This window comes from Falco rusticolus, chromosome 11 (assembly GCF_015220075.1).
Source record: "Falco rusticolus isolate bFalRus1 chromosome 11, bFalRus1.pri, whole genome shotgun sequence".
Classification (NCBI taxonomy): Eukaryota; Metazoa; Chordata; class Aves; order Falconiformes; family Falconidae; genus Falco; species Falco rusticolus.
In genome coordinates, this window is record NC_051197.1 from 11,424,613 (window position 1) to 11,439,959 (window position 15,347).

General features: G+C 54.4%; 1 protein-coding gene across 2 annotated transcripts; it reads left to right on the forward strand.

The window, feature by feature from the left end:
- Nucleotides 1-122: 122 nt before the first annotated feature.
- Nucleotides 123-10,480, forward strand: HECTD3 (HECT domain E3 ubiquitin protein ligase 3). Of its 2 annotated transcripts, XM_037404949.1 has the most exons (21): nucleotides 124-544; nucleotides 635-795; nucleotides 1,167-1,259; nucleotides 1,534-1,669; nucleotides 2,089-2,204; nucleotides 2,481-2,594; nucleotides 3,015-3,097; nucleotides 3,479-3,644; nucleotides 4,119-4,200; nucleotides 5,128-5,310; nucleotides 5,989-6,041; nucleotides 6,374-6,438; nucleotides 6,872-6,975; nucleotides 7,309-7,428; nucleotides 7,791-7,880; nucleotides 8,240-8,446; nucleotides 8,865-8,994; nucleotides 9,413-9,487; nucleotides 9,720-9,801; nucleotides 9,924-9,995; nucleotides 10,260-10,480. In XM_037404949.1, the coding sequence occupies exons 1-21, from the start codon at nucleotides 218-220 to the stop codon at nucleotides 10,342-10,344; spliced, it is 2,544 nt and encodes an 847-aa protein (XP_037260846.1). In that variant the 5' UTR covers nucleotides 124-217; the 3' UTR covers nucleotides 10,345-10,480. The 2 variants fall into 2 exon arrangements, with proteins under 2 accessions (XP_037260847.1, XP_037260846.1); XM_037404950.1 differs by lacking the exon at nucleotides 5,128-5,310 and having other exon boundaries at nucleotides 123-544.
- Nucleotides 10,481-15,347: the final 4,867 nt, after the last annotated feature.

Genomic DNA, 15,347 nt, shown 5'->3' on the forward strand with positions numbered 1-15,347 from the left:
CCGCCATTTTGCCCCGCCCCCTCCACGCGCCGCCATCTTGCCCTGCTCCGCGCTCCTCCGTACTCCGCACGGGCGCCGCCATCTTGCCCTACGTCCGCCTCACCGGGCGCCGCCATCTTGCCTTGTCGGCGGGCGGGGTTTGCCGTAAACCCGCGAGTAGCGACCCCGCCGGTGTGGGGCTCGGCCGCTGCCCGCCGCGCACGGTAGCCGGTACGCGATGCGTGCGGGCGGGGAGGCGCCGCACCAGGTGCTGGGCCGGCTGCGGTTCCTGCTGCAGTGCAGCGAGTGCTTCCGCCGCGCCCGGGCGCTGCCCGCCGCGCTCTGCTACGTGCCGCGGGAGGTGCAGTACAAGATCTGCAAGGACCCCGCCGCCGCCGCCGCCGCCGCCGCCCGCAGCCTGCTCAGCGTCTGGGACAGCCCGGGGCCGGCGCGGGGCGGCAAGCGGGCGGCGCGGGCCACCATCGAGGTGCGGAAGGGCGGCTGCCTCCGCGCCACCGGCGAGGAGTACTGCAACGGCGCCGGGCTCTGGGTCAAGCTCAGCAAGGTAGCGGCGGGGGGCTGGGAGGCCGCGGCGGCCTGCGCTGCCCGCGGCGGGGCCTGCCCGTCCGCTGACGGGGGCCGCCTGTCCCCGCAGGAGCAGCTGGAGGAGTACCGGAGCGGCTGCGAGCTGGAGGAGGGCTGGGTGCTGGTGTGCAAGCACGCCGACGGCGGGGACCGCCTGGTGCCAGTGGAGTCCACGGAGCGCATCCAGCGGCAGCAGCAGCTCTTCGGGGTGGACTACAAACCCGTCATCAGGTGCGGGCCGCCGCTCTCCTGCTCCGGGGCGCCCCGCGGTGCGCACCCACCCCCCCCCGGCCAGGCCCCCTGGGGGTACCGGGGTGCCCCGGCCCCCTCGGCCGCTTCTCCGGTGGGAGCGAGGCCGTAGGGATGTCGGCGGTGGAGTTCACTGGGTTTGGCTCCATCGCTCCGCTTGGCACCTGCCTTGCTGGGTGTGGGCTGCAAGAGGTGGGGATGGTTGAAGAGGATGGCAGATGAGGCTGGAGGAGATGGAGGCTGGAGTGCGGTGGGCTTTAAACCCCAGCCTTCCCCTTCCAGCTCCTCCTTGACCACCAGCTCCCCCTTTCCCCTGGGATTTGCTCGCTATCCCCTTCTCTGGGTTGTTTCAGATGGGAGCAGGTGGTGGATCTGACGTACTCGCTGCGCCTCGGAGCGAAGCCCAAGCCCATGGAGCAGGATGAGGCCGCAGTAGAGAAGCTTCGGTATGAACTGTTTCCCAGCTGCTGCTGTGGTTGGGTGCAAGCTACTGTCTCTCCCTGGCTGCTCAAGACAGCCATCTCCTGCAGACCAGGGGGAGAGAGGGGAATACAGGCAGTGGGGAACAGCTCTGCTCTGCATAGTCTTGTCCTAGATAAGCCTGTATGAAGCAGAAAACAGGGTGAGACCAAGGCAAGCAGGGTGTGGACCTGCCTTCCCTCACCTGTTAGCCTGGCTGCCCCTGGCTCTCCAGACCTATTAATCCTTTTTCCATGGTAGGTTTGTGCCCCCAACATGGACTTATGAGTGTGACGAAGACCTGGTGCATTTCCTCTATGATCACATTGGGAAGGAGGATGAGAACTTGGGCAGTGTCAAGCAGTACGTGGACAGCATCGATGTCTCGTCTTACACGGTGGGTTAAAGAGATGAGGCTACACCAGCCCCACTGTGCCGTGGGGCTGGGGGACACGGATGGTACTTGGTGTGCTGCTCTTCTTGATGGGTTGGGCTGCGTTTGAGGATGTGGGAGAGAAGCCTGGGGAGCATCATGCAGCGTATTGTGGCCCCTGAAGGGGCTGTGATTTGAGAAGCAAATGCTAATATTAGCTGCTAAGCTGATTTTAGGGAGGGTTTGATGTTCTGTGCTCCGTGTGTGACCCCAGAGCACCTTGGAGGGTCAGCTGCGATGTCCTGTGTCTACCCACGGCCCAGCAAAGGGAATGGGCCAGTTTGACACCCTCTGGCTCTTAAGATTCATGACAAGAGTAACCACTAAAGGGAAGTTAATCCGACCCCCATCTGATCTTCCTTTCATTCACTGCCCTCTTCCAGGAGGACTTCAATGTGTCATGCTTGACCGACAGCCACGCCGACACGTACTGGGAGAGTGACGGGTCCCAGGGCCAGCACTGGGTGCGGCTCAACATGAAGAAAGGCACCATTGTCAAGTGAGGCACCTCTCCTCTGTGTGCTGGCTGGCAGCTGGGGCAAAGCCCCTGCTCTCTGCATGAGTCCATCATGGCCCAAATTTGCGCCGCACTGCCTGACCCCCTGCCTTTGCTCTGGCTCTGGGCTTGAAAGGGTCTTAGCATTATCACAGGTACCCGGGGATCCCAGCACCAGTTGTGTGTGCTTGATAACAGGTGTGACCAGGCAATGAGGGGAAGAAGCAATGGGTGTTCAAATGCAGTTACTTTCTCCTCATTTCATGCTTCCCTTTGCAGGAAGCTCCTGCTGACGGTGGATACCACCGATGAGAACTTCATGCCCAAGCGGGTCGCTGTGTACGGGGGCGAGGGGGACAATCTGAAGAAACTGAACGACGTTGGCATCGATGAGTGAGTGGTGGATGGATGGAGGTGGAGAGGATAGTCCCCTTGCGGGGGCTGGGGGTGCTGGACACCCTGACCCTAAGTGGTCATGCCAGCACCAGCCTGTCTTAAGAAGCCCAGGGCCTTGGGACAGGCATTTTCCATCTCTGAGCTACAGATTCTGCCTACAGTAGCAGATGACACAATCATCACGGCTTTCCTGATCGGGTTGTGGGACCCGTCAGGATCATGTTGCCTGGACCTGAAGCACCAGCAGGTTCAGGCATTCAGCCTAGGCCATGTTGTAGGCAAACTGGGTCTGGGTGCCTGCCACAGGCTCCCATTTCAGAAGATGCAAACCCTCTTCCCTTATAAGCAGCTGAGTGGATTTTTGACAGGATGGGTAAAGGAGCAGCTCTGCAGCCCTTGTTTTTGCTGTGTTTGCAGGAGCTACATTGGGGATGTGTGCGTCCTTGAGGACATGACAACACACCTGCCTGTCATTGAGATCCGGATTGTGGAGTGCAGAGGTAGGGCTAGGTGTTATGGCCTCATCCATAATGTACTTGTAAGATACCGTACATTAAGAGTTTGTTCCTGTGGCTTGTACTTCTTAGCCCTATGGGGTGTTTCAGACAAGATGCAGAAGAACCATGGGAAACTCCAGGGAGACCTGGAGGTTTGCAAGCCCTCAGCTTTCATCCTATCTTTCTCTGCCTTCAATTGTTTTTGGTTTCATTCTTTTGTGAATATCCCGCTGCTGCTTCACGGAGGTATTTCAGGCTCTCAGTGCCTAGCCCAAGAGCTGTTGGAGCTGGTCACATTCCTAGTGCTTTTACATGTAGACCTCCCGTGCTGAATGGCTTGCTTTCTCATGGTCTTAGCGTGTCATCTGTGGTCTTCCTTGGCAGATGATGGGATTGATGTTCGCCTCCGAGGCATCAAAATCAAATCCTCCCGACAGAGGGACTTGGGGCTCAGTGCTGACATGTTCCAGCTGCCCAATTTAGTGCGCTACCCTCGCCTAGAAGGGACAGACCCTGATCTGCTATACCGACGGGCCGTGCTTATTCAAAGGTACTGTACGGAGGGAGGCAGACAAGCCCGGTGGTATTGCCTGCAGGGGCTGGTGCCATCTCCAGCATGAGTGAGGCTGGAAGCTGAAAAGCTGAGTGACTCCCCCTGGGACAGGCATCCTGGACCCTAGAAAAAATAGCAGAGTCATTTGGCAGCAAAGGGGGCTCTCTGGGGTAACTTCCCTACACTTTCAGAGGAATTTTGCAGCTCAAGTTCAGGGCATCTTTTGTGTCGCAAGTGCAATGTTTCTGTGCAATGTGTGGGACAGATGCATGCAGAGTCCCTTGCAAGGGGTGCAGGGTCCCTGCAGTGCCCAGGGAGTGGAAATTTAGTACCAAAGGCTCTGTGACGTAAAAGACTATGTTGGGTTGGGTTTGGATCAGTTGTTACTTTTCTGCTTGTGTCTGGTCTTGGATAAGCTTGCGCAGATGTCTGTCCCTCCTATGTCACAATACCACCTTCTTTGGGATTTAGGTTCATCAAGCTCCTGGACAGTGTCCTGCATCACTTGGTGCCAGCCTGGGACCACACTGTTGGCACGTTCAGCAAACTCAAGGTGAATGATTCCCTCTGTGTCTCGTGGGGGCTCAGTCTGGCAGGGTGATGCGCTTGGGCTAGGGGAGGTCAGTGCTTGTTGCCTTTAAAACAGCTCAAGGGAAATACCTGGCTGAGCTCAGTTCATTAAAGCTGTGAAAGGTGATATTGTTTAGGGGCTAGCTTCCTGCTAAAACGCTGATGTAGAAACGTGTAGCTATGGGGTAATAAGTATAATCAAACCAGAGCACTTTGCCCTCAAAAGGACTTGGACCATAGCAACACTGGGCACGTGAGCTGGACACACATCCCCTCCTAGATCTCGGCCCAGGACACTCTGTTCCTGCACTTGCTGCCAGCAGCTTTGAGCTGGCTGTGTCCAAACAGCAAGGCTTTTACCAGTAATTTCTTTCTGACTTTAATAAGCTTTTGGTTTCCATCTTTCTCATAAGACTGAGTTTGTCCCTCCAGTTGTCTGTTTTCTTTATATCCTCTCCCAGAATACGTGTGCTAGACGTTGCTGGGGTAGCCCCATTCTCTTTGTTTCCAGGCCTGGTGTCAGAAAACACTGTAATTCCTGTGCCAGCTCAACACAGGACCCAAAGCGTTTGAGGATTCTTGTTTAGAGGGGCTTGCTTTGATTACAAATAGGAGGGATAGTAAGGCTGATGTTCTGGTGAGAGTGAGGTTGAAGGAGAGTCCAAGCAACACTGGAGTGTGAGCATCAGATGATGACTGATGGAGAGAGGATGGACTTAGCCTTAAGCCAGAAAGCAAAATCTTTCAGAGACAGAGGTAGAGCAAATACCGTCAAGGAGGATGTGTCGGCGTGTGGAAGGCAGTGGACCTGGGAAGGGGAGAGACCTGGCGGTGCAATGGCTTTAGTAGGAAGTTGGTGACGTATTTTGGACACTGGGCACTTCTGACATTTGGACATACCTGTTGGCAGCATATCAAGCAGTTCTTGTTGCTGTCCAAGAGGCGCACAGCTCTCATTACCCAGTGTCTGAAGGACTCGGAGACCAGCAAGCCCAATTTCATGCCACGGCTCTATATTAACCGACGCCTGGCTATGGAGCACAGAGACAATCCTGCCCTGGACCCCAGCTGCAAGAACGCTGTCTTCACCCAGGTACTGTCCCTCCTGGCAGGGTCCCTACTGCTCTGGGGAGAGTGGAACATCCCAAAACCAAAATGAGCCACATAGAGGTGGGTGGAAGGGACAACTTGGAGCTGGAAGTACCTGGAGTTCCTCAAGGCATCTTCATATGACTCACAGGCTCTACAGTTACATGTGCTGATGATCCCATATCCAGGAATAACATCTAGGAGGGATTTGGGATCTCTGAGTTGGAGTCTCTATCGTGGATGCTCTCTGTGGCATGCTGCTAATGCATAGCATAACAGTCTTGTTACACTAAAAGGGCAGCAAAGAATTCTTGTGTGACCACAGTAATGCAGCTGCACACAGTCCTGTATTGTGGTTTTACAGCAATGCTGATCTTCCTGTTGTCATTCGCCCCCTACTTCCAAAAGACCTGTTGCTCTATGTGTGCCCAAACATCCCAGGCTGCTGAGGTTTAGTATGTGTTCAGTGTACCTCTGAGGCCAGAAAGTTCCATACAGTGATTAGCACTGTAATTTATGTTCCCTTTCAAAAAATGAAGGGCTCCTAGACCATTTAGAGATCAGCTTCAGTCAGTATTTAAACGTTTGGGGCAAACCAGATCTCTTCCAATTTCCTGCCTTCACCTGGCACCAGTATCCCTGGACGGGGGATACCACCCTTGATCTTCTCTGCTTGTTGCAGGTGTATGAAGGCCTGAAGCCCTCGGACAAGTTTGAAAAGCCTCTAGATTATAGGTAAGTAGCATCTGGGGGCTGGGGGGGCGGGTCATGCAGTGCTGGGAGCTATGTCCTCTGTCACAGCAGGGTGTCTGGGAAGCGTGTCCATGTCCTGTGCTCTGGAGACGGTTTGCTAGGGCAGGAGCGAGCTCAGCCGCGGGATCAGGGCCTGTTCCCCAAGGTGTCACCTCCCTACTGAGGATGAAGCTGTTTCTGGAGATTGAGATCTTGTCCTGTCCTGAGCCCAGGCTGGTCCACCCCAGTCCCCTGGTGTCCCTGCTGTGGCTGCTGCCTCCCCAGCATCTCCTTGGCGCTGAGCAGCACCTCAGGCAATGCCTGGTTCTCCACAGGTGGCCGTTACGTTATGACCAGTGGTGGGAGTGCAAATTCATCGCGGAGGGCATCATCGACCAAGGTAGGGGCTGTGTGAGGCAAGGGCTCCTCTGGAGCCAAGCTGGGGGTTGATGGGGTGACTGTTGCTGTAGGGGCTCTTATTCACTCCCAGTATTACTGCGCATGGAGGAGAGAGGGAAGGCAGGTTGCCTTGTCCTGCCACCCCTGGCCATGTCTCAGATAAGGAGTGCTGCTTGCTGGGATGGGGACCAGGCCTCCATTAATCACTAACAGCAGCTTTGATAGTGCCAGTGCTCTCTCTGGCTGCTCTGCAGAGGCCAGGCAGGGATGTTATTTCTCATGTCGTATTTATTCTGGTGCCATAAGGCTGACAGGAGCCTTCTGGTCAGTGCTGGGCCAGGTTGGACCGGAATTCTTCATCTTTGCTCCATAACTCTAGGGTCAGCACATAGGGAGTTCACATCGTTAAAAATGTCCTTCTTTTGGGGTTGCAGGTGGCGGTTTTCGGGACAGCCTGGCAGACATGTCGGAAGAGCTGTGTCCCAGCTCAGCAGACACCCCCGTGCCTCTGCCCTTCTTTGTGCGCACGTCCAACCAGGTGCTGTGGGTTGGGGTATCTGAGGCAGATCTTTCTGTGCTTGGCAATGCAGTGCTGTCCCTGTCCCCCTGTGTGCCAGAAACATACCTACTTTCACTCGTGCGAAGCTTTTCCTCGTGAAGGGTTGGGTAGATTGCTTTGTGTCATCTCATTTTAGGATATGCTGACAAGCACCTGGATATTAGTCTCTCACTAGGAGTATTGCCAAGGAGGATGGAGGGTTTAGCCCACTTTGGCTGTGAGAAGTGCCCAGAGGCACTGCAGGAACAGAGTTTGTGGTGTTTCACGCTGCACTGAGATCATGACTTGGAGTTTTGCCTCTTGCCTCTGTAGGGTAATGGCACTGGAGAAGCCAGGGATATGTACGTCCCCAACCCCTCCTGTAGAGACTTCGCAAAGTACGAGTGGATTGGGCAGATCATGGGAGCAGCTCTGAGGGGCAAGGAGTTTCTGGTAAGCTTTCAGTCCTGTCCCTGCATGGAGGTTTGCCACAAAGGGAGTTATTAGCCCCCTTCTGCAGCCAGTCCAACAGGAGCATGGGAGGGCTCTGTGTTCATACACTGGGACAAAAGGTGTTTGACAGGATTTGGGGCACAAGGGGTTAGGAGAGCGCACAGCCTGAGTTTTGGGAGGTGCTGCTGGGAGCTTGGGAGAGGGTGTCTGGTCCCTGTTCAACTATGGTGAGCTCAGAATGTGGACAGGAGGAGCAGGGAAACTCCTTTGTGTCTGCACCCTATGTCTGTGTTGAGCCCTATCCCCATCTTTGGGGATGTCTTCTTTCACACAGTTTCAGCAAAATTCCTATCCTCTTTCAGGTCCTGGCTCTTCCTGGCTTCGTCTGGAAACAATTAACAGGGGAGGAGGTCAGCTGGAGCAAAGACTTTCCTGCTGTGGACTCTGTGCTGGTGAGAGGGACTGGGAGGCCATGCCTATCCTATTCCTTGTGGCATTCAGCAAGGTGGTGATTTGTGTCCTCATGTTGTACTTGCTTCCTCCTGCGATGTGTCAAAGAAACGCACACAAAAAGGGCACTCTTAGTGTTTAATGTATCCTGTAACTAATGTAGAGATGTAGCTACGCTAACTACCACTTCAAGCACACAATGCCCCAGGGTCTGCTAAACAGCTCTAAGGCAGCATATCCCATGCTGTGCTCCTGTCACAGTCACTCCAGCCCTTGTCTGGGAAGGGAGGAGATGAGGATTTGGGCACGCCACTGCCCACTGGGCCCTTCTCTAACAAGCACTTATATGGGGTCTGGGCAGGTGAAGCTCCTGGAGGTGATGGAAGTTATGGACAAAGACACTTTTGAGTTCAAATTTGGGAATGAGCTGACCTACACAACGGTACTGAGTGACCAGCGGATGGTGGAGCTGATCCCCAATGGCAGTAGCACCGTGGTGTGCTATGAGGACCGCAAGGAGTTCATCCGCCTGGTACAGAAGGCTCGGCTGGAGGAGAGCAAGGAGCAGGTAACGCTGTCCCGTAGCATCAGTAGTTATTGAGTCCCCAGATACATACCCCCTGCCCACCCCACCACCCCCACCCCCCGCCCCAAGTCTGTTTCTGGTAAAATGCATCATGGTTAGTATCCCCATGTTCGTTGGTGCAATAGTAGGCAATCCTTTTTGGTGGGGTCCTGGCACCTGTGGAGTTACTGATAAGCAAAGTGGCTTGTAGCAGCGTGGGACAAATGGGGCTTTATTCCCAGCTCTGACACGGGCTTCCTCAGCAAACTGAGATCTTGGTGCAATCCTGTTCCCTTCTTCAGGTTCCTTGGAGTATTTGCTGAGCAGTCACATGGCTTGCATTCAGTTGAGTCCCTAGGCTCAAGCATGAGCCAGGGAATTGGGCAAGACATGCTGCTTACCCACCCTGTCCCCTTTTCAGATCATGGCCATGCAGGCTGGGCTGCTGAAGGTGGTGCCCCAAGCTGTTCTTGACCTCCTCACCTGGCAGGAGCTGGAAAAAAAGGTCTGTGGGGACCCTGAAGTCACAGTTGATGCCCTGAAGAAGCTCAGTAAGTGAAGGGCTCTGCTGAAAACTCTTTCCCTGAAAACAAGGCTCTCTTTTTCTGTGCTGGCACAAGGAGAGGTGTGGCAGCTGATGTTAGCCTTTATTACAGTGAGAATATGGGCCTGTATACTTCCTGCCTTTAGCTGGGTGCTGATGGGGGCAGGGGTGTCCCTTGTCTCCATGATGGGCCTCAGAGCAGAGGCTGGGACATCCCTAGGCCACAGGTATCTGAGTCTCTGTGGAGCAGAGATGTGGATCTGGATGTGCTTTCTGGGAGGGGCCTGACTGCATGCGTCCCTTGTACCTTGAGTCTGTGTGCTTTCACCTTGCAGGTACCCAGAGGTTTCTTCCTGAGCTGGCAGAGAACCCCTGGGTGGAGCTTGGACTATTAATAAAATCCTTTTCTGTATCCTTTCTGCTAGCTCGGTTTGAGGACTTTGAGCCACTGGACACCCGTGTTCAGTACTTCTGGGAAGCACTCAACAACTTCACCAATGGTGAGTGATTTGCTTTGTCCCTGTGCACCTTGTGCCATGCCAAGTCCCAGGATGCTGGGTGGGAACTGGGAGGGTGAAACTGCCCTCATTGCTGCCTGGGGAACAGACGGGAGCCAAGGAGAGCAAGCAGCTGGGCTGAAGGAACTGCTTGCTAGCGCTGGGGATACCTGGAAGTGGCTGTACTCAATCTCACATCCTCTAGGTCTGCTGATGTCTTTGCTTTTCTTTACAGAGGATCGCAGCCGCTTCCTCAGATTTGTCACTGGCAGAAGCCGCCTTCCAGCACGAATCTACATCTATCCAGACAAGATGGGGTGAGTCTGTTCTTCTGTAGACCGCAAGGCTGACAGACCCCACACCAAAGGGATGTGTGGTCTTGGTCTCCCCTCCCTTGCTGGACTGCTGGTTCTGACCGGTTTGTCGCCTTCTCCCCAAGCTCTGAGACAACAGATGCTTTGCCAGAGTCATCCACCTGCTCCAGCACCCTCTTCTTGCCCAACTATGCCACGTAAGTTTTGGTGCTTCCCTGCATCTGGGGGACTGTGTGTCTGGGCTCTCTGCTTAACCTTGGTGCCGACCTGTAGGGCCCCATCGCTTTGCCACACTTAATGTCCCCCTGCCTCTACCGTGTGGCTGCTGTGATTCTCTCTGTGGGCAGCTAGTGAAGCATAGCCTCCATCTCAGAAAGCATCTTACCTCTGAGCTGGCAGATGCAGCAATGGCAACTCCTCCTTGTCTGTCTTTCCCCCCACACCCCTCCTGCCATCTCTAGAGCCAAGGTATGTGAAGAGAAGTTGCGCTATGCTGCCTATAACTGCGTGGCCATTGACACAGATATGAGTCCGTGGGAAGAGTGATGTTGCAGCCTGACTGACCAAGCAGCATGGACAATCATTTGACAAAACCGTGCAGTGGGAAGAGCTCCTTTTTCCCCCCAGGATGTGTATATATAATAAACATACAGGTGTGAAGCCTGGCTCCCAGCAGTGGTAACCAGCACCTCTTTGGACGTGGAGGTTTGGGTCTTCAGCAGGGTGGGAGCTGGCTTGGAGTGTGAATGTGACTGCAATAATGGAACCCTGGCCCAGCCCTCATACATCAGAAAGGTCTGGTAGACTTTTGTAATGAGTTTCTTCTCCAAGTGTCCCTGTTGCAGCTCCACAACTTTCGCTCTTCCCAGGCTGCACTCTGCTCAAAACCTGCTGTGCAGCTTTGTTGCCCTACACCAGTTACAGCACAGGACAGAGAACTGTGTGCTGCTGCTGAGACCGCGGGGATGCTCAGAGATGCTCAGTGTGTCCTAGCCTGAGTGTCCTGACCACGTTCCCTTACCTTGTTCCTGCTTTTACTTGAGGTCAATGGAAATGAGATCATTCATCTAGGTTTAAGAAGAAATGGGGCAGGCTGATGGCAGGTGCTGCAAGGGTGTCTCTGGCCACCAGGTGTCATGACAGACCTGCACAGCAAGACCGTGGGTGCTGTCACAAAAGGGCTCTCAAGCTTTTACATCGCACAAATCTGTTCCTGTGACCACCCGTGGTTCCCCGCACTCCTTGTACAGCAGTGACTGCTGGGGGAGCTGCTCCCCTACAGGAGGTGGGAACTGTCTGCTTCCTCTCTGCTCCGTAACCTGCAGTGCTGCGTTCAGCATGCTGGTGGTGGCCTAGCAGTTGTTCTCCCAGACCCTTTGAGCCTTGGTTTTCCCCTAAAAGCCGATATTACAACTAATCTGTTCTAGTTCTTGTGGAGATGTGCAGGCAGGGCCAAGCTCCTCTCCCAGATAGCAGGGGTTAGAGCAGTAGCAGGCACAGCAGTGCCAGGTTCTGCTCCCCTCTGCTGTGGGGAGGTAGGTGGAGGTTTCAGATGGGCAGGGAAAGCCTTTGCCCCAGGGGAGTGGAGAGACTGTGGGTACCAAGGGTTAGAGCTCCCTGAGCAGATGGACATCCAGTGTGTGAGTGAGGTGTGGGCAGTGAAAGGTTTACAACTCCAAGAGCATTGGAAATGTTCCTTGATGTTCCCGGCCCTGGGCAGGGCTAGTCATTGCCTAGCACTGTGAGCTACCAGATATCAGTCCACTTTTATACCCCCAGCTCCATCTTCAGCCCATGTGATCTGTTGGACCGCTGCTACTAAGAGCCACTGAGTCACTGGGACTTCACTGGAGTGGCGCTAACGCTGTGAGTCAAGATTTATCTTCTCTTAACACTTCATGTCTTTTTCTTCTCCGTTGAAGGAGTCTGTCATCCAGAAATCACTTCCAGTTGTAAATTAAGTCCTTCCTTTGGTCAGTTTCCTTTGAAACTGCTGTATTCCCAGACCTGCTGAGGGGGTTTGTGCTAAAAGGGATGCAGGACCAGGAGAGAGCTCATGCTGCCCATCTCCCACATCGCAGTGAGTGGAAGGAGTATAGGGTGAGTGGGGAAGCCGTTTCTGGCAGCCCTTGCCTGCAGCAGAGCCTTCCATGCTCAGCTGGGTGGGTTGCTTTGTCTGCTGGAGGAGTTGTTGTGTTTTTTTTTTAAATCCTAGAGTTATCTCATAACTGAGCTCTATGGCTTTGTGGCTGATTTCAATGACCAGCATGGACAGGAGCCAGTGTGATACCTTTCTGCGCTGGTGGCTGAGTGGTGTCTGTTTTAAATGGGCATGAGCAAACTGGTGAAAGGGCTTTGATCTGCTTGCTGGCACGGTCAGAAGTGTTGATGAAGGAGTCTTCAGCATCAAGCTGAGATTTGAAATGCGCCATCCTAGATCCTTTTAGGCCACTGACATTGGGGTGGAATCGATCCTGCTTTTTCCAACCTTGTCCGCTTGTCTCTTAAGGGAGACCAGCAGGAGGTCACATTATTTACTGAGCAGAACTAGGAATAGCAAGAAAAATTGACTCCTCTCTGGTGCTTTATTGCCAAGCAGGGGACTGTTGGTCAATGAGTGGCTCGGGGTGGGATGGATAAAATGGCCCTGTTCTTTGGTGGAGGGTGAGCTGATGTCACCTGTGGGAATGGGCAGGCTAAAAGCTGGCTGGGGCTGTTAGGGGTGACCAGCAGCGGGGGAATGGGCACCTCTGGCTGAGACATCAGCAGATGACCGCTGGCTACCCTGGCCTTGGTGGAAGCAACTGCAGCTGACAGAGGGTAACCGAGGTACTTATGGAGGTACCCAGAGCAGCTCAGGTATCTCACTGAGGGATGAAATGCTTGGACAGCTCTAGTCCCTCATAATCTACATCCACAGTCCCAGCCCGCTGTGGTGAAGGGGAGCTGCTGTGCAGGGTGATGCTGAGAGCTGAGTCTGGCTGAAGCACTGGGATCCTTCCCTAGAAATGTCGTGGCATCTTCATCTTTGGAGATGCTCAAGACTTATCTTAGCCCTGGGCAATCTGATGTAACTTCCAGTCTTGCCCTGCTGGCTTCAGGTCTAGGTCCTCCCTAACCTGAAGCACCTGATGACTGTTAGGTTATGTGTATAGAGCTTCAGCTATAGCTTTTCCCACTTTTCTCTACGCTTCTTCCCAGCAAGGTCTGACCTCTCATACCCTTGGGTTTAGTTCTTGCTACCGAGAAAAGAGTCTTCCCCAAGGGCTTGCTGGAGCTCAGGAAAGGATCTAGCTGGTGATAGGGATTTCTATTTAAAAAATACTTGTAATAACAGGACCCTGGCTCTAGCAGGAAGGCTGCAGTTGGGAGCTTATCCAGAATGGTCTGGCTTTAACCTCTACAAGCGTATTGAGAAAAACATTGTTTTACCATATATAGCATTGTTCTACTGTCCATTTTGTGTTAGGGCCATACACATATTGGAGAATGGCAGGAGCTGCTGCTGTAATGTTACACTGGGGTGTAGAGACCTGTGAAAGCCCTTCCAGTTGCAGGAAGAGCCCATTGCTGCAACGAGGTCTCAGCTGAGATCATTTAATGCGTGGTCAGAGGGTCTGGGCAAATGTGGCTGCTGAGCAAGAATGCCAAGATAACCCACGGATCATGCCGTTGAGTTTGCTGTGCAAAGGTGAGCTGGTAACCCGCCTGGATCTCTTCTGCATGGTCGTATGTCTCATTCACAGTGTTTTAAAGCCAATTGCAAACTGAATTTCTGCTGTGACAGCCCAGCAAAGTGTGGAAAAAGTCAGCCTGGCTCAGCTCTAGCCAATCTCAGGGGCTCAAAGTAGGTGTTATTTCAGTGCTGGGTTGTGTTCCTTCTCCTCTGATCTCTAAAGCTACATGTAGGAGGTGTCTCCTACCGTGTTTGACAAGACACAAGTCCCATGCCCCTGCCCTGGATTACTGCTGCACATGGTCCGGGGCAAGGGAGCTCTCTTGGGCACCAGGAAGCAGAGGCTCTGTGTCTGTCCCCGCCCTGTCACCCATTCTCAAGTTGTCTGAGACTGGTTTTTCGAGGTTGTACCATCCTGAGGAAGGTGCTGGTCCCCCTAGGCTGTTGAGGAGGCATCCATGTGTGCCAGAGCTTCACCTTTACAGGGTGGGTAGGGATGAGCTGGGGGAGGGACTGATGCCCCACTGCGGCTCCCTGTAACCACTTGCTCGCTCCTGACTTCAGCTTGCTGAATTGTCATAGAATAGCTTCAGGTGATTAATAACGCACATGTAGTCTAACTGTTCTTGTTATTCCCCTAACACCCTGAAGTCTGACAAGCTATAAATAGTTCGACAGGATCTGTCTGTCCCTACCTCATGTAGGATCTAAAATAAAGTGAACCAACAAACTCCTGGCCTTCCTGATGATTTGGCTGGTCTGGCTGGGGCTCCTGTGTCCTGTTGCGTTAAACAGTGATGGAGGCTGGTGTTATGAGAAGCAACTGGAGGTGTTAACTGGCTCAACGCTCTGCAGCAGCTCTGAAACCAGTTTCATAGTGTGACATGGCTGTGGAGGGAGGGCATGGGACCCTCCTGGCCACAGTGACTGCAGTTACGAGTAAGGCAGAAGTTTGCATTTCGCTGGTGCTGTGGTTCAGGGCAGTTTGCTCCTGGCACGGCTGGTGCCCATCAGTGTGGTAAGGCATGGTCACAGCTGTTCAGTAGATACTGCTGCAGGGGTGACAGCTGCCCGGCCTTTCTTTGCGTCCTGCCTTTGTGGGCAGGGATGGAAGTGGACTCTGACCTGCCAGGAGAGTAGGCAGGCGCCAGAGGGGTGCGGGGACTTTTGAGCTCTGCCAGCCTGGTTGTTTCCTGATACCTCAATGCAGCTTTTTGCACCCAGCCTGGAAAAACTCAGGTAGTGTGGGGTGGAGTTGAGTTGTTCTTTGCCACCGCCTCGCTGTGGTATGCAACAGGCAGGGGCGACACTGGGTGACACACTGCCAGAGTTCTGGGGTGGGTGCTGGAGTTGTTGCTGGCCGTCATGGCTTCGTTCCTGCTGCCAGGATGCTACCGCTGGCTGGGATAAAGCTGTCCCTGGACAGGGAGGGCCAGCATCCTCCCCAGTTGGGTGCTTGGAGTCTCCCCACCCACTGCAGGTCTGCCTGGGGCAGGAATGTGTCCCCTGAGCTAGCTGTGAGCCGGCTCTGCCCGTAGCGGGATGCCTGCTCCCTTCTTTTTCCCTGTCCATGCCAGAGGTGTAGCCCGGTGCCCTGCACCCCCCCAAGGAGCCCCTCTCTGCTTGTAGGGATGCAGGCAGTGACAAGGGACGTTGGAGGCCCGGAGGGAGCACAGTCCTAAGCCGGAGGCGAGGGAAGGCTCAGCTCCTGCTGGCAGAGACCGGGCTGGGGATAACACGGACATCTTGGCGGAGGGGGGGATGGGGGCGGCCCCGCACCCGGCACCCCGCTGGGGAGGGCTGTGGCCCGGGAAGGGTGTAGAGGGGCTGGGGCGTGCCGGAGGGCACGGGCGGAGCGGCGCCGGCCCGGGGA